The 24859-nt window shown below is 40.2% G+C and overlaps 1 protein-coding gene across 7 annotated transcripts in view; it reads left to right on the forward strand.

Moving 5' to 3' along the window:
- EPS8 (EGFR pathway substrate 8, signaling adaptor) overlaps nucleotides 1-24859 on the forward strand; it is a 124362-nt gene that overhangs the window by 93235 nt on the left and 6268 nt on the right. For 6 of the 7 annotated variants that reach the window (XM_068191937.1, XM_068191935.1, XM_068191934.1 and 3 more), the window contains 9 exons: nucleotides 1043-1169; nucleotides 1526-1614; nucleotides 3847-3921; nucleotides 4516-4664; nucleotides 6639-6822; nucleotides 11005-11138; nucleotides 14443-14554; nucleotides 15419-15562; nucleotides 23085-23322. In XM_068191937.1, coding sequence (XP_068048038.1) covers nucleotides 1043-1169; nucleotides 1526-1614; nucleotides 3847-3921; nucleotides 4516-4664; nucleotides 6639-6822; nucleotides 11005-11138; nucleotides 14443-14554; nucleotides 15419-15562; nucleotides 23085-23322 — 1252 coding nt within the window. The remainder of the gene's footprint in view (nucleotides 1-1042; nucleotides 1170-1525; nucleotides 1615-3846; nucleotides 3922-4515; nucleotides 4665-6638; nucleotides 6823-11004; nucleotides 11139-14442; nucleotides 14555-15418; nucleotides 15563-23084; nucleotides 23323-24859) is intronic. The other variant, XM_068191940.1, reaches the window with a different exon arrangement.

Consider the following 24859-nt stretch of genomic DNA (forward strand, 5'->3'; position numbering starts at 1 on the left):
AGTGATGCTGCTTCATGTCTGTGAAATTTTGCAGCTCTCCTTTGTGGGAAGACTTTTCTCCATAAGGGATATTCAGTTCTGGAGAAAAGCTTTCCAAGCAGCCTCTGCCTATTGTGGTACATCTAAAATGAACAGGTGGCAGTTTCTTTCCTTAATATTCTTTTTTAAGAAGGAAGAAAAACACACTGAATGTTGATGACAAGTTTTCTGCTGTGAAGAGCTGGAAATATAAATTATAATTTTTTAAGTAGATTGCCTTCAGCAAACTATGTAAGGATAAAATATTCCATCAATTTAGCAAGACTTGGATATGTGTAATACCTGGGAAATAAACATGATCATTTCTGAAGACAGGTGGACCCTTTTTATTTACAACTTAAAGCATTCCTGCATATAAGCAACAATATTGGGCATGTTCTATGGTGTATGCTAGATCAAATATTGCCCCATCTGTCATTTGTAACTTTCTATTTCTCCACTCTGCTGTTGCCCTCAGCAACATCAGAGGGTCTTGGGAAAAGCATGTTGGGACCTGCTGGGTTGGTGTCTTTGTGTTTTCCCCTGGGGTACATTCATTCTTCTCCAGTTACTCTTTGAAATCAATTCTTCAAAGAGCACTTCTCCACAAACAGCTGAATTTGTAGAGAGCTTCACCAAATAGCTCAATACTCAGTGCTAAAGGAGATTGTGAAGTTATACTCTTTATGAAAATGCTGTCCATTCAAATAATCACAATTTTCTTCGTGTGCTCTCAGCAGAAATGTAATGTGGAAGGAAATTGTGTAATTGCAATCTGAGCTGAACTATCTTGTTACACATAATTTAAAAACTTCCAACAGGCCTACATTTTTAAAAAATTGAAATTTAAAACTTTTTAAAGGTATGTAAATTTAAAACCACAAGGAATCTAAATATGGAATATTCCAGCATGGACTTTGTTCCAAGGAAGCTATTGGTGTCTGTGAGTCTGGGTATTTCAATTTCTGGAGTATTTCTGCTATAGATTCCATAGAGAATGAGTTATTTTTCTTTTCTCTCACAGCAAATTCTGAATCATATTTTGGATGACATAGAGTATTTTGTTACCAAACTGCAAAAAGCTGCTGAAGCATTTGCTGAACTTTCAAAGAGGAAGAAAACTAAAAAAAGTAAAAAGAAAGGACCTGGAGGTAAGAGTTTGTACTGCACATAGTTCCATTTCTCTCAGGACCATTGAAGGAGCTAGAAAATGTCTTTTTGTGTGGTTTTTTCCTAATCAGTGTAGCAATTTACTCTCAATTTGAGCACAAAAGTTCCTGTGCAGTATATCTTAGAGGGAAACCTATGAAAATCATTTGCTTGAAGTCAGTGGGGATTGACTAATTAGAGATGTTAACACAGAATATGCTCCTGCCGTGGTTCTCTATTCACAAAATTATGTAAGATGGTAAATTTATTATGTATTTTGTTGTTTACTATATCTGGGGTACTTATGGAAGCTATATGCATATAGATGGGTGTATAAAAATCTCATTTTGTTCACCAGAGGGTGTTCTTACTCTCCGTGCAAAGCCACCACCGCCAGATGAATTTGTTGACTGCTTCCAAAAATTCAAGCATGGCTTCAATCTACTGGTAAGTGACAGCAGCTAGTGGGTCTGAGATGAGGCCAGACCAGGGCTGGCCACCTCTGGGCTAGCTTGGCCTCTGAGCCTTGGAGTGCTGCTACTCAGGTTCTCTACACAATGACTAGATGAGCATATTTGGTGTTCAGCATCATTGTGTTTCTTCCTTTCCTGGCTCTTTAAAGCCTTTTACTGGGGAAATTTGATTTTGAGTCATGCAAGACTTCCTAGGAAGGGCTCACAGCTCTGTCGTGTGTTTGCCAGCACCACCAGCTGTGGCCTTGATTTGATTTTATTCAGCCATGCCCATCAGACTCCCAGTGCTTGTTGCCATAATTCCCCAGGACCTTCTGGCCTCAGAACGTTCCGTCCAACAAATTGCTGTGTCTTTATAGGGTCTCAATAAGCAGAGATGATAATTCAAGAGCCTTCTGCTGGCAGCTCCTCTTCTGCAAGTGGGAGTCTCCTATTCAAGGGAGGCAGCATGTGGGACACCCTCAAAGCCTTTGCTGTCAGACACTGACTGTCCCTGCCCATTGCTGGGGAGGCTGTGCCAGTGGGGAAAACTGCTCTTGAATTCACTGAGGCAAATCAGATTCTTTCTTCCTCCTGGGAAATGAAATGAATCCTGATTACAGGGCTGTAGGAAATATTGAGACATATTAAAGATTTTTTTTTTTTTTGGTGGTTCTGACCTTAAGGAATTGCTGTTTTGAGGGAGCATGAGCATCTTGGAACATGCTCGTCCTTCTCAGTAAAAGATGCAATGTCCAGGGTTTTTTCCATTGTTTTTGCTACATTCTGCATTTAAATTAGTTTTTCACTCAAGAACAATCTGTGCATATTTGAATCTTTCTCTTCTGTGCAGAAGAAGTCACAGCTCTCGTTTTGATGCTCAGCAGCATCTGGGACTTGGTTCTGGTGTTGCTTTTGAGGAGTTGTGCTGTGACAATGCTTAAACAATGCTTTACTTCAGCATCTTTGCAGGAACAACAAAAGCCTGAAATTTGTGCTTTAGGTCAGGCAAGGAGAACTGTATAAAATGAAGAATCTGGTTTAAAAAGAAAAGGAGTAGCTAGAAGAATAAAATCTTCAACTAGAATGGAAGTTGTTTTAAAACCCCATGCCGGAAGCTTCTAGAAATGTCTGCCATCTGTCAAAGAGCTTTAGATAGACTGGGACTGGCTTGTTATGACTGAGGAACAATGTATAGGAAGTTATTAGAAGCAAAAACACGTCCTCCTCCTTTCTTCATTTGGAGGGACAGTTGGATGTAAAAGCAGAACAAGGGTAGCCGAGCAGTTTAAGGAACAGATGGCAAGATGCTATAGAAACTACTACAACTATTTAAAGCACAATTGGGCTTCTTATTTCTGGAGCACACAAAGCCAATGGGTGATCAATAGATAAAAGAAATTCTCCAAGAAGCTCTATCAGTGAATTTTAATGGTTTGGGGGTTTTAGAATATTTTTTTTTATGGTGGTATTTGGTCATAAGTTGGATTTGATGATCTCAGAGGTTTTTCATAGAAATATCTTCTTATAACAGACAAAGTGATAGATGAAGTTCACTATTGAAAGATGTGATAGTCATGGACTAGCAAGGAAAAATCTCATACATAAAATAAATCAGAACAAAATGTTGATGCAATAGAGATTCCTGGGAGACAGACATTTGTGTTCAGCGTGATCAACCAAGCAAATGGTAAAAGCCATCAGGGAAAAAAAGACAACAGAACATTATCAAAGAGCATCAATATGTCATTTTGTTACCTGGCCTGATGTTTTTGGTAGTGTAGGAAAATTGAAGAAGGTCCAGGGTGGACAAGAATGCCTGAAGGAATTACTTCAGCTTGGAAAAAAACAGATTCAGCAATAAGGTAATAAGTCTGTCAATGGTTATGAGCATTGGTAGAAAAAGTGAGTTGAGAAGGACAATTTAGTTTTATTTGGAGAGTTTGCAGAATACTAATGAAAGTAAGAGGTGTCAGATTTCCAAAGGAGATGCTTCTTCACAAAGCATGTAATTTGGTTGTGGAGCTTCTTGTTCTGCACAATAAGTGCTAAAATATGCATGGACTCAAGAGCAATGGGATGGATGAGCACTTGCACTTAGTGGGTGTTGCAGGCCAAGCACTTGGCTTAGGAAGACCTGAGCAGGGATGGCCATTCTTAAGTGAAGTATTTATTGTCTTAACAGTCAAATGTTTCTTAAAATGCACTATTTGTTTGATTCCTTCAGGCCAAGTTGAAGTTCCATATCCAAAATCCTAGTGCAGCTGATCTGGTTCATTTTCTCTTTACCCCACTGCATATGGTAAGGTTTTACAGTTTTTTAAGTGTTTACCTTCAGAACACTTGTATTTATATGCTCTCTAACCTTTTCAATGATAACAAGATTGAAATGTTTTGTCCCTGGACAATAAGTAACGAGAAAGGTTTGTATCTCAGGATGAGGTTTCCTTTAGAAAATAATTTATATCCTTTTCTGCATATTTTCCCTTCTATTAAATCTTTTGATTTAAATCATCTTTAGCCTCACGTTACACTTTGCCATTAAATTTTTAACTAGCAATAAAAAAATGAGGTTCCCTACATAATGCAGGAGGAGAGTTGGAACCACATTTAATGGAAGTACGTGTGGTTTTGATCAGTAAAGCAAATATAACATTGCCCAGAATGAACAAAAATGGTTGGTGACCAGAACAACAGTTCTCCAGCAACAAAGAGTTTAGTTAATTTGTGTGGCATCACGACACACTGTTAGATTCTCAGAGGGGTTTTTACTTCTGGGGGGTGTTCTTATGAGTAATGACTGTTTCCTGGCAGCACTGTAGGTAAGATAAATTCACAGTCACTTCCTTACTGACAACGTGTGTGCTCCTGGCATTATTTTAATCCTTGGATTTAGGTGGTACAGACAACAGGAGGTCCAGAGCTTGCCAGCACAGTGCTCAGCCCCCTGCTGACAAAAGACACCATAGACTTCCTGCGATACACCGTCACCAGCGAGGAGGGACAGCTGTGGATGTCCCTGGGTGACTCATGGACCAAAGCCAGGTGAGAAAAAAGTTCTTCAGGTTCTAGAGAACGTTCTCTAAAACCAAGTTTATTGACCTGATCTTAACCAGGTTATCCAGCCCCCGATAAATTCCATATTCTTTTGTTAGGATTTGGACTTCTCAGAACTGTTCTTTGAAGTTTTTGGAAAGGAACTCCTTAGCTTCACTGGGATTTGGGATCTCAAAGAGAGACAAAATTCATAGAGATTTTTTTTTATTTTGTTAATAATATCCAGAACCTCTTGACATAATCTTCTGGAATATCTTTTTCTGAACTGTCCCTTGCATGTTTCCAGTTGTTTTCACTGTTATTTTCCCAGCCCATCTATCTGGAATTCATTAAAAAACAATTTGAAGATGCAATAAAGAGTGACAAAATTTTAAATAATAGCTACAAATGTCTCTTTTCAATTTCCAGTAATTATTTAAAGTTAAAAATTTGTAATGTCTTTACTTCTTTAAAAGCATCATAATGCTGTAAAAGTGTTTATAATTACAAAAAAGCATTTATTGACTCAACTGTGCCACATGTGCATACCTTATGCATTGCATTTAATGGATTCACTGTTATGATTTATCTTAGCTGAAAGTTATCTTCTTTATGCATTTGTTGGGTTCAAGGTAACTGTAGTTTTTCAATTCGGTGAATTGAACATGCAAAAGAAAAATCTTAAATTAACAGAGTGCATTTTGACTCTGTAATCTGTGGTAGATAAGTACATTTGATGATGATGAAGTATGCAATCACTCGGGCTGGAAATGCAGCATGCTTTTTGTGTTTATTCATCCTTGCTCTTAAATTTCAGATTGGAACACAAATGTCTGCCAGATGGATTTTGTTTTTATTAGTTATTTTATTAATTATTTGGTTGACTGAAAGCTGTAGAGCGTAAGGAAGGCTGCATGGAAGGAGTGGAAATGGCCTCATAGCATTGGAGCCCCACGCAGGGAAAACGGATCACTGGGCAAAACAACGGGCTCCTTGTCTTGGGAACTACTCCATTTGTCTAATCCATCCTGAAAAAAGGGAAAAGGAAACAGAAATGGCTGGTGCTTGGTAGTGAAGGATGAAGCACTTAAAATGTAGTTGGCTGATCTGTGCAGATTAGAATTGATGGCGAGATTGATCTCCGTATCCAGAGGTACCCTGGGGTGGGATGTAGCAGGAGAGGCAGGGATTACTGACAAAGACCAGGCCTAACAGGCTTGGAATTGCTGACTGTTCATGTGACTGGCAGCATTTGTCCCTTGATTTTGGGCAGTGTCAGCAAGGAGCCTGTTAAAAGGTTGTGATGTGCATTCCTGTTTCTGCTTCCACTGCGAAGACACAGCAGTTTATATTGTGGGACAGAGTGTTATGTGTGGTGCAAAGGCAGAGCAGGACAGCATTAATTTAGCATTCTCAACAGAGTGTGCTAGTGGAACTCTGAAAAGTAGTACAGTATTTTATAAAGATCAATCTGGACCATAAAACAGCAAACGTGTTGATAATTCCTGTGTCCTGGAGCATGTAGAGTTGGGTGGGGTTTATGTCTGTAAAGCTATTGTTTGTTTTTTTGGTTTTACTGTAGCTAGGCTCCCTAGGCTTCCATGCTTTCAGGTGTTCTTACAAAGCTGGCTGTTTCTCTGAAGTCTTCTGTTGGTGCTTTCACACAAATAGAGCATTGCAATATTTTTCCCCACGTCTCACCATTAAAACAAGTCCTAGATTTGTTTTGATTGATTCTTATACTACCCATCCTTTGCTATAAGGCAGAAGTTTGTTGTGTTTTAGCACTGACGTGTCCTTACAGAAGCAGCAAACTCCTTCTGCCGGGCACTGCAAGGAGGATACCTGAAGTAAATAAATGTGCTCTGCTGATTGTCCCCGTTCTAGCACGATTCTGCCTGTACTGAAGCATTTCAATTTCTATAAATTGAACCTTATTAAACCAGCATCTCGACACAGATTTCTAATTTGCCTTTCCCACAGAGCTGAATGGCCAAAGGAGCATTTTATCCCCCCGTACGTCCCCCGTTTCCGGAATGGTTGGGAGCCTCCTTTGCTGAACTTCATGGGAGCTCCAAAAGAGCAGGAGCTCAACCATTTGGCCGAGTCTGTGGCAAACGTGGCAGAGCAACAGCGGAAGCAAGAGATGAAAAGACTGTCCAGTGAGGTGAGTTACTGCAAAAGGGTGCTGTTAATTAGCTAATTAACGCCAACCCCTTCCTTCCTAAGCGCAAGGGGCATTCCTGGAGTGAGCGCCTGTTCTGCCACTGGAAGCTCTTCACGCTTACAGGAAGTTATAGGAAACCAAATACCTGCTCAGGCACCAAAAATGCAAGTAGGATAATATAAGGTTTTTTGCTTATTGCTCTCCTTGAACCTGTGCACCTCCCTGCCTCAGCTGGGAGGACAGCCCAAGCCCCTGAGGTTCAGTTTGATTGAGCTCTGCTATCAGATCCCATTGATTTTGAGCATAAACACTTGGGGCAATGTTTGAACCAAAGTGCTGCCAATCACAGGCACACTGTCTAAAAGAAAGGAACTACCCTTTTTGCTGGAATTTTGGGCTTAAACTGCTTCCTCATAAATGTGGGATTTATTATTCCTTTCATTAATCTATTGATACTTTCACTGTATTGCTTATAAATATTCGCAGGTGCTCTCAGGGCAATACCATGTCAGGTAGATTAGGTCCACTTCAAAAAATCCCCTGCTGATAAGGAAAGTGATTGTATGTAACATTTTCCAAAACTTTTCTCAAATGGAATGTCACAAATTTAGCAAAATTTAGGATATTCTCTTTAAAGAGTGGAAATATGCATGACTGTCTAAAGCCTTTAGGGATACCAGGGTGCATTTTCTGACCAACTTGATGGCCACCCCCTTGTTTCTCAACCAAGATTCTATCCCTTCTTTTTCAATAGAATTTATCAGAAATTGATTTTTGTGAAAATTTTAAGAATACATGTGGATTTGGTTGCTTTTTAATTAATAAAAAGAGGGTATTGCCTTTTTAAACATAGAAAAATTTCCTTTTTGGAAGGTTTTTTCTTTTGCTGGGAGGACGCAAGATTTAATTCCTAGTTTATTTTTCTGTACTGGTTTGAGTTTAAACCTAGTGTTAGCTAATCCAGTGTATTCTTTTAGCAGCTGTGAGATGGAAGTACACCTGAGAATTTTCTAGGTTCACTTAAGAGTATTTTCTATCTTGGGGAATTATTATTGGCTGTTATGGGATGTTGTCTTCTTGCAGATCAATTCTCTAATTTGAGATAGCAAAATCTCCCCAACAAAAACTTTCCAGTCACATTAAAACTTCATTTTCATTAAAATCTCTGTTAGTAGGAAAAAAAAAAAAAGGTCTACTCAGCTATGGAGACAAAAAAAAAAAAATTGGTAAAAACCCTGCCAAGCAAAGGGGGGATAACATGGTTCTTTTTTGATTACTTAAAGCACTGTTTGGCTTTACGCCTAACAAGATGCACAAGAATAAATGTGACAAGAAGTAAATATTGCCAGTGATTCATTTTGAGAAGAAAATAATTTAGTGAAGTTAATGGGCACAGTAATGTGAAATGTAGCTTTTGCCATTGCTATCACCCCCACTTCCCTCATGACCTCCCAAAAAACATCAAACATTGTCTCATTTTTTTACTACTGATCTACATTTCCATGTGTTTTTTGTTTATATTTTGTTCCTTCTAAATAATAATAATATTAACGACAACAACAGACAACAGTATTGAAACTTTCCTGATGGTATTAAAAAAAAGATCATTAATTTTCTGATCATTCTAAGAACTTCATGTTATTTATTTATATAATAACATAAAACAAATCTGAAGGGGGAGAATATATTGAGGTGGTTCAATTACTTGTGTTTCAGGGAGTTGATTTCACTTCTGTCTTTTTCGTGCACTGGTAGTTGTTTATGCCAGCTTAACCTCTTTGTCTTAACCTTCAAAAGACACATAGAACAACAACCAAAAAAAAAATTAAAAAAAAAAAAATCCCAGTTCATTGAAGCAGTCTGTGTGCCTGGTTCCTGGGATGTCAGGCATTGGTTTCATCACTGTCCCTGATTCCCAGAAGGTTCTGGGCAAATGATTTAACCTTGGTACCTTGGCTCCCTGTGCCCCTGCCTCCCTAGCACATCCCTGGGGGAAAAGGCACTGAGCTGCCTAATAGCTGTGAGATGCTGCAGGTGCTCAGCTGGAAAAAGCTGCCTGAGTGCAAAATGCTGTTTTGTCTGCAGCAAAAGCACCGCCCTGGAGTGGGTGACACCAGGATAATTATTCTTTCGCAAGTCTGTTGTAACAGCTTGTTCAGTGAGGAGTGCTGTATAAATCAGATGAGGATGGAAATGTTCATCTCTTGCTGCTAACTGGCCTCGTGTCTCGGTGTGGAAATCACCTCCCCAGAACCAAGGCTGCCTGTGGAGAGCTGTGCTGGGAGAGGAGAGAGGGGGCATGGCCCTCTTCTCCCTGCTGGGCAGGGCTCTGGCATCAGGAAAAGTGTACTGGAGGTTCCCACCCCTAAAAAACTCCTTTTTTCTTTCCATTCCTGAATTCCTGAATCTTAAAATCCAGCCACACATGCAGTTCAGCAATGAGGACTTCAAATGGTGGTGAAACAACCGCCAGAGAGTGTCCAGTGAGACAAAGTGATGCAAATAATTTGGGTGTGAAGCAAAATGAATTCCTGCCTCATGGGTGTCTTCTGATGTAAGGCATAAGCCAGGTGACACTGGAGATTTTTTTCCAAAGACATCTAGAAATAGTGCTTTAAAGAATATTCTTGTTCTGTGGGGTTTTATTTATTTTATTAATTGCTTTTCATGAACCCTCAGTCCCCTAAGCAAGGGTCTCTGGGTGCTACGACACCTGGGGGTAGAGTCTAGGTGAGTAACTTTTCTGTAGCCACATTAACAGAACTAAAATAAGACAATAAAAATAATGACCAAAAGCAAAAACAACGCAGGAGAAAACTAAAAAAAAAAAAAAAAAAAAAAAAAAAAAAGCCACAACAACCCAGGTTTAAAGATTTGGCAAATTCTGGTGAACCTCAGCCAGTCTAACTATTGTGCAGATGGATGGTATAAGGAAAGGATATAAAATTAGCTATTTCAATATCATAATACCCAAAAATGAACTGTTAAGCTTGGTCTTGCTTTTGAAAATGGTGATGAAGATAATTTTTACCTAGAAAGGGAGTTTTGGTGCTGAATTTAAGATTTTTTTTTTTTTTAGTTAAAAAAAAAAAAAAGAATTTCCTAAACCCTTGAATGTTCTTACACATATGCTTGTGATCAAGTATGATTATTTTCCATAATTAAAATCCATGAGAATATCAGCTATCACACTCCTTTTTGCATTTCTTCATGGACTACAGCCATATTCAGTGAGGGTGTGCCATGAATGAGCCCTTGCAATAGAGTGATAATTTTCCTTCCTTCCTTGCACACACTTACTGTTGGCTGGCCTAGGGGTTTTTGGCTTGAAGTGGACATCCAGAGCAGGAGCTCAGAGCAGCTTTTCTGTGCAGGCTACTTTAAAGCAGTTCAGCCATTGTTTATAAGTTGTGTTTCTGTGGTGATATCTGAGAGATGACACAGCCCTTGCCCCAGAGATCTGTTTTCCTACAGAACATCCTCTGCAATATTAATGCAGTGGGACGACTCGGGATAGAAATTCTTTTATTCTCACCCTTTTGATCTCCGCGTTCACGTACTTGAAATGCAGAAGTCATTAACTTTTCATGGCAGAACCGTGGGCACCTGAGGATGGGGGAATGCTGACAGGGCCCCTGGGGGGTGCTGGATGGAGCACAGGGGAGGATGGTGCTAGCGCTCAGGAGCACACAGAATCACGGGATACGATTCTGTGCAGGTGCTTTTATTGCAGAGCTCTGGGAATCAGGGGTGCAGACCCAAATCTGACTCCGACATGGCTTTCAAGCTGAACGTATTTTATATTCTATCGTTATGTAACTTACATATTAATTATTAAACTTTTATTGTTCTATTGTAGACATTGGTCTTATTCAAGCATGAGTTTCTCGTGATCTTTCTCAAGCCCCTGACCACAGTTCCTCATGATTATTCTTACGATTAAACAGTAGTTATATTTAATTACTAAACAACCATCACATCTAACAATTCCATCATTTATCATATACCAGCTACACGGGTGCAGCTCTAGCAAGTACAGGGCCAATACTTTCCCAGGGTATTTTCCCAGGGCCTGCCAAGCCTAACTTTCCTTCTAACTCCCCAGATCCCCATGATTTTAAAACCCTTTTACTATCGATGGCACTAATCCACCGGTGGCTTTGTCCCCTTTTTGTCTTGCAGCCTCCCGGCGTTCCCGACTACCCCCCGGCGGATGGGTATGCATTCAGTAACACGGTGTACAAGAGAGGGCCTCTGCTGGACCAGGGGGCAGCTGTGGCTGCCTTTAAGCAAACTGTTAGCCGACATGTAGATAGGTAACCCTGCCCCGCCAGCGGCCGTGGTGCTGTGGAAAACTGTCCCCACTTCTTGCTCTTGGGGTGGCGGGGTCTGTGACTGCCTCTGGTGGTGTCATTGTGTCTGCTGGGGAAGTGATTCTGTTTAGCAGTGGGTATTCTGCTTTTCAGTACCTAAAGTGTGTCATTAGCACTCTTTTTCTATAACCTCTATGAAATATCCTGTTTATCTGTGATGTTAAATTGCTGCTTTTGTCAAGAATGACACAGTGGCGTTCCAACCCAAATTGCAAGCACAATCCACCCACTTCGGTTCAAATTTTATTTCTGATTTGTTTCATGTTTAAATACACTCTTTGCTCTTTTCAGAATTGCAAAGAATGACAAGTCTGCTCTGAGGTTCACCTGTCCTTGTTTTGACTGATGGTTTGATTTTCTTAGCTTCTCACTTAGTGCTCCATCATCTCCTGCTTTTTGTTTTCTGGGCTGGTGTATGAATACCTGCTTTCAGAACAGTGGCACCTTGTCTCTTCCATCCTCTTTCAAATGTTACAGAAAACACTCTGAAACGTTTGCATAGAAAACAGTGTCTTTTTGCACATCCTCTTTCACCCCCTCCATTTTATCCTAAAAGTGAATAACATGACAAGATGATATGCAGTGATCCTTGGCCTTGTCTCCAGGGAGAATTTATACCAACACAAACTGTGGAAGCAGATGAGTAAAGAAGCATTGGAATTGCTCTCCTGTACCAAACCATATTCCATATATACTGTATGAAAAGTACTTTGTCTTATGAGCCATGGAAGATGTTTAAACTAAATTGTAGGGATCAACTTTCTGGTCAATGCATCCTCAATATAACTCTTTTGATGAAAACCCTTTAAGAATCCCTAGTTTTGAGCCATGTGCTAAAAGATCCTGGTTTTAATCCGCATGCAAGCCAATTCCCATGTGGTTGCAGGTTGAAGACACAATTAATTTCTCTGAACTTTGGATTTATTCTTCATGGCAACAGCAGCAGTGTAGTCATCTCTTAATTGTTTTCTCAAACTTGATTGCCTGTTGCATTCTTGTCTCGGGACCATTTATTTTGAAATCTAGATGATCTGCACTCTAAATTCCTTTCCCTTACGTGTGATGTGGTAAGACCTCCTTTGTCCTTCCAGAGTAAGAATATTCCATGCAAAGGTTTTTGTCTCCACTTCAGTTTTCAAGAAAGAGTCTTACTGCATTGAGCTGTTGATGACATCAGGGTGCCTGGAACAGAAGGAGTTATCCAAGCCTCCTTTGTGGCAGCAAAGAGAAATGGGTGTTTCTAAGAGGCAGCTCATGAAAGGTGAAATTAGTCTTTGGAAAGCTGTGGAATGCGACCTGCTGTAGTGGTGCCTGCTTCTCACCACTGATGTGAGACATGCCTCCCTTGGGTGATGCAAATAAAGCGTCAGAGTTTTAGACTTTCAGTGGATATTAGGTATTTCAGGAACTCTGATGCCACAAGAGCACTGAATAATTTTCAGCAAGCTTTGTGCTGTTTCAAAGCAGCAGTTTTTTGCTGTGTAGTTTGGCTTTCACTGTCATTTGAAGAAAAGCTCTCTTAAAGTCTGTGCAGCCCTCAAGGCTCTCGAGCAGGGTACACTGAAGAGCTGAGGCCTGAAATTATGGTGTATGTGCTAGGCAGTAAGAAACACAGTGTGGGATGGATGGAGGGAAGTGATCAGAATATTTGTGCCCAGCTCATTAGGCTGGGCTTGAAGAATTAGGGTCTCTTCAGAAGCATGCATCCATTGTCTGGCCCATGTTCTGGGCATGTTGCTAAGCTGAGTAAAACTTAAATGTAGACATTTTTAAAATTTCTTCCTGAGTTACATTTTTGAAGTAATCAGGATAGTCAGGTGTGGACAAAATAGGAAGACACAATTATTGACATGATTTTGGAAAGGCTGCCTAAAAGTGAAAGTACTGTCAGAGCTACATTAGTAACATCTCTGAGATAGCTAGAAAGAAAATCAAAATTATATTAATTTTAGGGGGGGGGTAGCAGGAAAAATTGGTATTACACATTGTTCAGCCTCGTAACAGCTATTCTGCAGGCTGGGGTCATCCCCTGCTTCTCACTCTCTCCTTAAATACTGTGAGTTTTTTTCTCTTTCTTTCAAAATAATCTTTCAATCTAAATATGATTTTCCTTGGTTCTGCTCTTCAAGTCAAGTGAGACAGTTCTCCACAGCCATGCAGTAGCCAGGTAGCTGCTGGACTGCTCAGGCACACCTGGAACCCAGAGTTACACAGCAGCAGCAACCACTGTGTTCACATCCCCAGGCTGTGACCTTGCACCCAGCATTTCAAGCCATGAATTCCTTCATGTTTTAATTAGCTGTTTGGATTTTATTTATTTATTTATTTATCTATCTATTCATGTGGGGTTTTATTGTTTGTTTTGTTTCTTTACTGTCCGGTGTGGGTTTATGTTGTTGGGTATAATTCACAGCAAGTGTATAAAGTTAATGGACCTGCAAGTGTATAAAGTTACTGGGGGGGTTTCTGGACCTGTTTACAGTGGGCTGGGGACGTCTAAGTTGAAAAGTGTTATGTCAAAGAAAGCAGTAGCTCCATAAGCAAAGGCATTCTGGACAGGTCTTTCCTCCTGGAAGCAGAGAGATACAGAGCTTACTGTGAGCTTACAATGAGTCCTGTGTGTAACTGGCAAGAAGTTATCTCTCATTCTTAATTGGTAAAGTAACTTGAAGTTGTTAAAGTTGATGGCATCTTATGGTCAATTAAGAAAACTCTAAAAAATGTTCACAATATGCGAACATTTTTTAGAGTTTTACTCCATTAGTATTGATGGCAACAATTTATTCATCTATTATGTATTTGAAACAATCTATGATGAACACTAGAAATATAATTTCATACAAAGCCTAAGCTATCAATTATAGCCTAAGTATAGTCATTTGTTTATATGGCAAATGACTGTTCAAACTTCTGTTGGAAAACAAACTAAATATAGAGTAGTTTATTTTGAAACAATAGTACCTGCTAATCTAGGTTGTTATCATATATCTTGCAAGCAGCGAGCTGATAAAGATTAGCAGTTCTTGAGGTCTGTGTATTTCAGCCATGTCTTTATTTTTGTTTTATTTGTGCTTTTTTTTGGCACTTAAATCAGTGTATTATGAATAGGTAGTTCTACAGCAGTATCACATTATGGTTGAGAGGTTTTTGTTTTAAAAAATATTTTGCAGGTTATTTGAAGAGGGCATTTTGTGTTTTTAGTTGCTTGACTGTCTCACTGAACAAGAGTCTGATCTTTGCTTTGCAGAAATTATGAAGCACACAATAAAGCACAGAGCAAGAAATACGCCAAATGCAAGTACGAATTCGTGGCAAGAAACAACAGTGAGCTTTCTGTCATGAAAGAAGAGATTGTGGAGGTAATTTTGTTTGCAAAGACAACACACAAATTTATGGTGCTGCTCAAAGCTGAGGGTGCCTTTCCTGTGGACAGTGTGGCTTTCCTTAATGTTTGCTTCAATGTGTTTGACTTGTCTGCCTCAGTTTGGAAAGTTCAGTCAATTTGTTTTGCATCGATTTTGCTGACTTAGGAAGGGTGCTGTAGAGATCCGTGCTCAAAATACGTTTGTGTGTTCCTTCCACCTTCTGCAGTGTAGCTTTAAATATGAAGTAGTGTTTAAATAACTATCTGTGTACACACAGGATAGAGAAGGACTGTTCTTTCAAAGAGGATGTAGCACCATAAAAGTGAGATACATTTGGAAGGGAGGGGGCAACAAAGAGAGAAAATGCTGAGTGTGAGAAAGTGAGGCAGGCAGGCAGACTTCTGACTGCTCCAGGCCATCCTGCTCCCATTCCCTGTTTACTAAGGAGTGTTGTGTCTCCAAATTTGTGCTCCCCCAGAGCTGCCTTTACTTAGGTTATTAGTAATTATATATTCCTTTTGTCAACAGCATGTGGGCTGGAGAGATGGCAGCATCTCTGTGCAAGTATTTGTGTTTTGTTGCACTGTCTGATCCAGCACATTCCTGAGTTTTACAGAACTCCATTACACACTTACATATTCTTTCTTGAGAGCCCCATTTTGAAAAGTGCAGCAGAACCATGTTAGTGATGGTGGGAATCAGGGAAGATGCAGGAGTTTCTCAGGAGCACATCTGTGCAAGATCTGTTGGCAGACGCAGAACCTGGCAAAGCCGTGGTTTTGTTTTGAAATGATTCACAGCCTAAGTACTGGAGGAAAGTCAGAAAAGATGTGTAATTAATTTACCAAATTATTTCAGATTCTGGATGACAGAAAGCAGTGGTGGAAGGTTCAGAACAAAAGTGGCAGCACGGGCTTTGTGCCAAACAACATTTTGGACCCTCTGAGGAACGCAGAAGGGGGTCAGGGATGGCCAGAGCCTGCCTACACCCGCACCATCCAGGTACTGTCCATCCTGGGAGCAAAACCTCCTCTGGAAGTGTCAGTGTGTGCACAAAAATTTACATTTCTCGTAGAGGCTGAAAGTGATGTGAGGAGTCTTTGCTTCTTTTTTGCCAGGGTCAGGATTAAATGCACGAGAGGGTGTTTCTTGTTGGGACACAGATGTTTATCAGTTCTTATCTATGTCAGTCTCACAAACGCTGAGTTCTACAGCACTTCACCCTAACAAACAAAATGGAGCCCCATCTCTCTCTCTCCAAGGCCTTTTAGGGATAAACTATCCCATTAAGAAATGACACCTCAATTATTTTCACTCCTAACCCAATAACCAACCACCCGGGCCCGCAATGGGGACTTTTTTATCCAATTGCACAAAACCACCCAAACCCATGGAGGAGAAGGTGAAGAAGGAAAATAAGAAGGTGAAGAAGAAGGAGCAGCCTCCACCCTAGAACCTCCATCTTGCTTTTTATATATTGCTGCATTCTAAGCCCTTAAACTCTGAGTTTTCCACCCTGTGATGTCACACACTTCTGTTCAAACTCCACACCCACAATCCCAGTTCTGTCATTCCATTTTGGAAGCTTCTCCACTGCCTCAGGTCAGTGCAGTGTTCTCTTGGGGGTCAGTGCCTGGCAGCACAGAAAGTCTAAAATTCTCAGCAGCCAGGGTTCCACCAGAGACGTCTGTATTTCACAGAGAATACAATTGATAGAGATACTGCAAAAATATTTTACCTAATTTTTTTTTTTTACCTGCTTATTTGCTTAGAGGTGGTAACTTCAGTCCATGTGGATGTATATGCATTTATTTTAATTGCAAATATCCTCTGTGAATTGATAGCTGTTGATGCCAAAGAAGGAGTTTGAATTATTTAAGGTAGGGTCATCTTTGTTTTTCCTAGAAGAGTGAACTCTAGCTTTTCCTTTTATTTTCTGTCTTTGTGTGTCTCTATCCCAGTCTTGAATTTATTTAATTATTGTAATTTTGGAGTCATAAAAAGGATATATATTTGCTTTTGAATTCATAAAGCAGGTATTTTTCAATTACTATGTCTGAGCATCAATAGCACTCTATTATCCTGACCTCATTTTAATTTTCTTTCTTTCGTGTAGTGGTGTGGAGCTAATATTTTTGTTGTTGTTATTTCTTTTATATGTTGAACAGAATTAGAGAGAAATACTTAAAAAAAATTCTTACATCAGCACAATTACCCACCCAAGTAAGGATATATAGGATAATGTTGTAATATGTATTTTTAGACAAAATTTAAGGGGGTTAGAGGCTGCTAAAAGAAGTTGTTCCATTTTATAAGACCTCTTTTTTTTTTTTTCTAATGATCTTGAAAGTTTAGGCAAACAGGTTTGAATTCAGCAGAAATTCCAGGCCTGCCTCTAAATCAGACTTTTAAACCAAACTTCTGTTGAATATTAAGTTTAATAATTTAATGTAATCTAATATTCATTTGTTGTGTCTGCACCTCCCAGCTGATGACTGAACACCAAGAAATGCCACAATGTTTTGCAAAATAATGTAGTAGACCTGCCTTGATCTTGGTGGGCTTGAATCAGACCATTTCTGAGCTTTCCTGAGCCCAAAGCGTTTGCCTGTAACATCTTGGCTCATTCTGCACTGATTGTGGATTTGCCTGTCTGTGAAGTGAAGCATGCATCTAGAGTGCTTTTCAAATCCTGATTTAAAGATCTGGCTTGGTTCTTTTTCTTCCTGTGCATGTTATTTTGTGTGTTTGGAATTTGCCAAGTCCTGAGCAGACTGAGTACAGTTTTGAGTTCTCACATTATTCTTCTGTAATGCACTGCAGGGTTTGAAGTTCTCTGTTTGAAATAATGACAAGATATGGCATAAAATAAAAGAAAATAGTCATTTCCACAAAGCATTCTCCATGGACCTATGAAAATTAGGGTCAGGGAACACTATTTAAGATAAGTTTGTTACTTTGCCCTCTGACAGGTTATTCTGCAGCTTGATCATTTTCAAATGTGAGCTTGAAACACTGTGAAATTATTTATGAATATAATGAATTGCACAGGATGAATGAAGTCTTTACCAAGACATGTCAGTAAAGCTGTTTTAACTTTGTGGTGATTATTATATTTTTAGCGCTCCTGAGCATTCTCATTTGTCTGTTTTGCTGTGATGGACACATGGTTCATTTGGGAAGTGTTTGCATAGCTCCATTTATTTTCACGACAGCACTATGAGACATTGCTGCTGTTCCAGAGAGAACTGAAGCCTGGAAGGGGTGAACGCCTTGCTCAAAGTCAGACAGGAGAAGTTGTGGGTAGAGCAGGAAATCAAAGTGGTTCCCATCAGCACTTTGGCCGGTCCCTGAACAGGAGCAGTGCCTGGTGCTGTGCAGCTTTTGCTGCTCTCCCAAGTCATCTTCAGCTTTCAAAAAACTGCTTTCACAGTGGCCTGGCTGCTGTGGCCAGCTGCAGATAAGTGTTATGAGCAAGGGCAGGGTCTTCCTTTACAGACCAACCACCTTCAGTGCACTGCTCACCAAAGGGTCTTTCAGATTATGAGGAAGAATTAAGAATTCTGTTGAAAGGGAGGATTTTTTCATTCGATTGTGCTACAGACTCCCCTTCTGAGAGATGAATACCTTGTTATCACAATTATTCTCAGGGCTGTAAAGTTTTTGGTTTTTTTTTGTTTTTTTTTTTTTTGCTCTCACTCTGTTCCCCTGCCTAATGACCTCTAAGGCCACATATGACTTTAAATCCTGATTTTTCACTCAATTGCTTTCAGGATCCAGGTCCCAAAATGTCATTTGAGAGCACTGAGGTGATACTTGCAGGACATTGCCAGCAATACCCTCTTTATTTAATTATCTTTGTGAGTCAGAGGCTGTAACACTGTTAGTCTTCTGGTCAGTTGAATTAGATCCAGGAAACAGTTTTTTTGCTTGTCTGGTACTCTTGTACTTTCAGGAGATCATTTTGCCGAATTCTTCTATTTTCTACTATCGTTAATTATTGTTTATCAGAGTTTTCTGGGGTGTTGGTCATTTAATGTGTTTATTTTATTGTGAGCCAGCACTGGTATTTCACTATCCTATTATATATGAACATAAAGAATTTCCCGAGCACTATGATTTCTTATTTTGTAAAAGTATTGTTGATGAACCAATGAATTATTTCATGATAGTATTTCCTATTTTCTGTGCATTTTGTTAACTTTGTTTTAATGCTCTTGAAAATGAAGTTTGAAGAATATAATTAGGATAGAATTGTGTATCTTGGTGGGCATGTTAATTAATCTCCTGACCCCCTTGTGGAGGAGAGACAGTTATATTATCAGTGATGTGTACAAAATCCTTAGGCAGAGAGTAAATGTTTAATAAGGTGTTTTTTTTTTTTTTTTTTTTTTTTTTAGAACTGGGGACAAATTCTAGCTAATAACAATTTGAATAAGTAAATTCTGTCTAAATTGCCTGTCAATTCAGTAAAATCACAAATGTGGTATACCCCACTAACAGCTGCTTAGGTGGTTTTTAATGGGATTTTAGTAGGCAGCAGTTTGCATAATAGCTGAACCCACCAAAGTAAACTCTGGCAAAAGACCCTGCTTGAAATTTTCTCTTCCAGTCTTGGGTGCCTCATTGGGCCTTTTGGCTGAAGATGAGTGGTTGGTTCTCTCTTGTCCCGTCAGTGGAGTCCCAGGAAAAGATCCAAACCACAGAGCTGTTGACAAAACTGAGGCTGAAAGCTCTGCAGCCCTCTTGGTGGGCTCGTGTCACTGTGCAAACAGGAATGTGGCACTCAGACGTTCAGAAAGAGAGTAAACTGAAAGCTCTGTCTCTGTGTTCACTTAATGAGAGCATTTCCCAGCACTAGCACTGGTTTTGGTTGTTTCCAATGCCTCTTTGTCTGTTTTTCCCATAGTTTGAATATGTGTATTCCCTTTTATTTATGCCAAATTATATTTGAAAATATATTGTTCCCACTCTTTTACACTGATCAAGAATTAGGGTTGGTGCCATTAGCATTTTTACTCAAACTTATTATTTTGCTTCTATTAAAAACAGATTGAATCATACTGACTCTTGTTTTTTCACCAGATGCAGCCTGTAGCATGTTGAAAACAGCTTTGGGACTTAATTTTTTTCCTGTAAAAACAAAGATTTTTCTGGCAAGAAACAAGAAAACAAAATTTTGTCCCAGTAAGCTTTTATGATATATCCAGATTTTTGATGAGTGTGTGTGTATCATCACCATTCCAAACAGTCCCGAGCATTTGCTCCAATTTACGTGACTTGAGGTGATCAGAGGGATGAAACACCTCTCCTGTGAGGAAAGGCTGAGGGGGTTGGGATCGTTCAGCTCTGGGGAGACTTTCTAAAGGCCTGCCAGTACCTAAATGGGGCCAGCAAGAGAGCTGGAGAGGGATTTTTACAGGGGCATGGAGTGACAGAAAGTGGGTAATGGAATTAATGAGGACAGCTTTAGATTGGATATTGGGAAGAAATTCTTTCCTGTGAGGCCCTGGCACAGGCTGCCCAGAGAAGCTGTGGATGCCCCATCCCTGGAAGTGTCCAAGGCCAGGTTGGATGGGTGTTTGGGCAATCTGGGCTAGTGGAAGTTGTCCCTGCCCATGGCAGGGGGTGGGAATTAGATGGAACCATCAGGTCCCTCCCAGCCCAAGCCCTTCTGTGAGCAGCACCTTTGCCTCATTTGCTGAGCTAGGCAACATTTCTTGAGCTGGAAAAATTAGGCACTTTTTAAATACCTGATGTGACTTAACTCTTATTTTTTCTCCAGTTACAAGTGTTCTTTACATTCACCTGAAAATCTTTAATCCTTTGGCACTTTTTTCCTTGGCTTTTTTTTTTTTTTTTCCTATGAATCCTGTTTCTGTCTGGGTAGGTGCTCTGAAAAGAGCTGATTGCTTGTGTGGCATCACATGTGTATGTTTTGTAGCCAGCACTCTGTTCTCTATTCAAAATAAGAATATTAGAATAACTCACTACTAGTTTCCTAGTGATTAAGAAGAGGCAATTACTAAGACTGATGTTCCTTTAGTTTAAATTGCTAATGTGTATGAAATTTCAGGAGTGATGTGTGAGACAGTTACTTCTTACCTTTCTAACAATACTATCTGATGTGATTTACTCCATTTTCCTCACAGCAATTACTGGGAGAGCTTTCAGAGGTAACGGAATTACTCTTCTGATACTGAATCTCAAAATTTCCCCTTTTGGACTATGTAGTCACCAGATTCCATAGTGCATGCTTCTTTTTATAGCAATGAATAGAAGTCGTGGGTTGAATGTGTGGATGTCCTCAAAAGATCTGGAGTTAAAAAAAGAAATATTAAATGGGATTCAAATACATAATTGGGTTCTGGGCACTGTTTAGCAAAATGCAAAGTGTATTTTAATGTGGTTGCATTTGTAAATTTAGAGTTTGAGTGATGCTTCCAGATTAATTTTTGTTTTCACTGCAGCAAGTTGTTTTGATGAGGCTTTTGATTGCAGTACAACGTTTTTGCAGCTCCTCCAGTAACACCCATTGAAAGTTACATGGAGTTTTTAGCTCTCTTTTTCTGGATTATGATGTGGCAGTGTGCAGTGGATGTCTTGGCTTGTAACGAATCCTCTCTATCATGAAAAAGTTTTACTTTGTATTTTTTTTAAGAAGGTCAAAACACCCATGAAAAAGGTACTCTATGGAGATAACAGTCTAGTAACTGGAATCTGTGAACAAGATAAAAGGTTGTAAATATCACTGGAAGCTTTTGGTAGCTGTGAAATTTTAAAATTCTTTGACAAGATTTTGAGTCTATCACAGTACATCTATATATAATAAATTATGGTGCATTTGGTATACACCTAGTGAGGGACTCTCTTTCCACCAAAGGGCAAGTTTCATAAACACATTTATTCTGCTTGTTCACTTTTATATTATGCATTTCACTTTTCTTGTTATTTGACAATTAAAAAAGCATTTCTTTTCTTGACATTGCAGCAGTAAAATGCAGAAATGTCAGTAATTATTCTTTTTTTTTAAATATCCCCACATTGCACAGAACAGTTAAGACATAGGCCTTTGAACAACTAAATGATGAGATAGAATCAAATGAACAAACAAAAATCTTTAATGGGAGATGCTTTGCGGGGATATATATGTTTGATTTAGTAGCTGACTATTGTGGTTTAAGTGAAAAATCATCCAAGGGAAGTATGGCTCCTTTCTCAGGCTTAATTGATTGGCCGGAGAAGCCGATGGGATAAATTTTCTGCTGCTGTAAATCAGTATTGCTGCAATGGTTTACTCTCACTAATAAATGCCTTGTCCATCAGCTGGACTTCACTGAGCTGGGGATTCCTGTACAAGGGCAGCTGCTGACATTTGAGGAGAGTTTGATTGTTGTCATGGCAGTGATCTGCTGCTCAAATTCTAACACATGGCTCCTACAAATATTTCCCTGCTTGATCTGTTGGAAAACCCTCTGCCTCCAAGGGAATAGGGAAAGGTATTTCAGGAAGGAGCAATGAATCTGGAGAATGCTTTCATCTCTCCTCATACCAAAGTAAGCAGACTTCTCATGACTACGAGATGAGGCATCCCTATTGAGCAAACAAACTTTAATATTAAGCCTCCAAGCCGTGTTAGTCCAAAATTGTGGAGCGGGAACACTGTTAAACAGTGAGATATGGAGTTTGAACTGCCTGAAAGAAAGGGCCAGCATAGATGGCTTATGGATTTGTCTGTCTTTATGATTGCTCAGGGAAAATACAGGTGTTCTTATGGAACTGGTCCCCTTCTAAAGGCAAAGAAGAAATAACTTCTCAAAGTTATTCCTGTGACACCTGCTAGCTAGTTATTAGCAGTAAGATAACTTACCCGTTGTTAGAACATTGCACCAAGTGGGGGAGAAAGAAATAACAGCCCTGTTCCAAGAATTGTGCAATCAGGGGCTTGTTTTTTAATCAGATTATTGCCTTGAGATGGCTTGTAGTGTTCATGTCAATAGCTGAAAAGGCACAGATTAATGGATAGGAGGAGCAGGAACCTCTTAAATGCTGTCTTCAGTTCAAGAAACAATGCATTATGCTATCCTCAGTGACATTTATAAGTTAAAACATTAGTTGAGTTTAGGTGTGGCTAGATGGGCTCATTTTTCAGGGTTTTTTTTTAATAACATCTCTAAAGTATGCATTTTTACACTGATAAAGTTCAATAAGTCAAAAGTTTTGAAAGCTTTTAAAAAGTGCCAGTTAATAGAAGTTTGAGATTTAAAACCAATCTCATTTCTAGAATTCATCTCCTTGAAAGAAAGAAGCATATTTCAGAGGATTTCCTTGCTGTGAGTCTTGTGTCCAGCAGAGAAATCAGCCAAACACTAATGCCACATCAACTTTTGGCAAATTTTGGGACGATGTGTGGCAAGTGAGATGCCTGTGTGGGACAAAAGACACCATTTGGTGCAAAGTCTGGGTTTGTCTTGACGCCTGGCCCAAATGCTGATTCCTTACTGAGCCCCTCTGCCTCCTCCAGAAACAAAGGACGGACTATGTCGCGAAGCAGCCCGAGCCGGCTCCCGCCACGCCCTCACCGCCCCCCACGCCCGCTCCTGTCCCCGTGGCTGTCCCCCTGCCTCCCAGTGCCCCAGCTCCCATCCCAGTCCCCGTGCCCAAGGCGCCGGCCGCCGTCAGCCGCCAGAGCAGCACGTCCAGCGACAGCGGTGGCAGCGTGGCCCGCGACACCCAACGGCAGAAGCAGATTCCTGTGGATCGTAAGTTTGCCCTAAGATGCAAGATAAATAGCTGCCCTCCCATTCCTGTGCGTCTGGCTTAATTCTGAAGTCCCTTAAAGTTGTGTTTCAGATGAATCTTGGTGGAAAAATTTAGTTTTGACTTTATGTTTAAAATACAGGTTTTCTATGGATGTGTGTTCTGACCCTCGTTATAATTACCATAATGGTAGTTAGGGAAAAACACTTCACACTTGTCCCATCCTAAATCACAGAATCACCAGGCTGGAAGAGACCTTTAAGGTCATCGAGTCCAACCCAGCCCCAACACCTCAACTAAACCCTGGCACCCAGTGCCACATCCAGTCTGTTTTTAAACACATCCAGGGATGGTGATTCCCTCCACCAGCTCCATGGGCAGGCCATTTTAGAACTTATCACTCTTTCCATGAAAATCTTTTTTTCTAACATCTAACCCAAATTTCCCATGTCTGGGCTCTCTAGTCAGTGGTATCCAACACTGGAAATGCCAGTGCTGCTATGCTGGCCAATGGAGGTTTTCCACCTGAACTCACTGCCACGTTACAACCTAAATTGCTTGTAAAATCAGTTACGTTGTTTTCACACTTCAGTTCATGATCATCCATATTTCTAGGTCGTTTGTACCATTCTGAACCACGTATTCAGGGCTCCAAGAGCACTTGCACGTCTGGGTGATGCACAGGAACCACGTTGTAATAGTATTGTAGAGTTACTTTACAGCCTGGCTGGAGGAGCAGGCTTCACTGCTGCTTCCTAAAGAAAGAGCTGGTTACTTAAATAAAAGCAGACAAAAAAACACTTAAGATGTGGAAAGTGAGGGTGATTTCCCCCACACACACATGCAGAAAAATGATAATTTTATTTCTGTGGAAGGACTTTGCCATAGCATGCATTGCTGTGATTCCTTGAGTCCACGATGGCCTACTCTATCCATTCTAGATGGAAAATGAGAAGGCCATGATTCTGGCTTCAGGTACGAGGCGTGTGTGAGGTGTGAAGAGTTACTGTAGAGGCTCTGGGTCACACACACAGGAAATCCTGCTCACTCAAGCCCAGTTAATGAGCTTCAGGCACCTCAGAACCCTCATAGAACAGGTGCCTCTGCAAAGGTGATGGGAAACCTGCTGGCCAAGTACCCACCTGAACCCTGCAGAGAACCCTGCAGAGCCTGCCCCATGCCCTGCTTGTTTCTGATAACACATTAAACAACAGGAAGAATCTCTTATCTAGCAGCTAAATATTTGTCTCTTGATACAGTCTTGGTCTAGATTAAGCATAAGTCTTTAAAAATCTGTGTAAATAGAAGGAAGATAGCAATGCTCTGTGTCTCTTCCTGCTTGGGAAAATAGCGGGTGCAAGCTTTGATAACACTGCCTAAAGGCTTTCCTCGTGTAACCCCTGTCAGATTTGCACAAATCACTGAGCTCGTGTCATTGGGCTTCTGACTCACACTCAGGGTTGGGGGAGAGGAGAAAACCCTCCCCAACGGGGCCTGAATGCCTCAAATATTATAGCAGAGATACTTTTTCCACTTTCA

The sequence above is a fragment of the Anomalospiza imberbis genome, chromosome 5 (assembly GCF_031753505.1).
Source record: "Anomalospiza imberbis isolate Cuckoo-Finch-1a 21T00152 chromosome 5, ASM3175350v1, whole genome shotgun sequence".
Classification (NCBI taxonomy): domain Eukaryota; kingdom Metazoa; phylum Chordata; class Aves; order Passeriformes; family Viduidae; genus Anomalospiza; species Anomalospiza imberbis.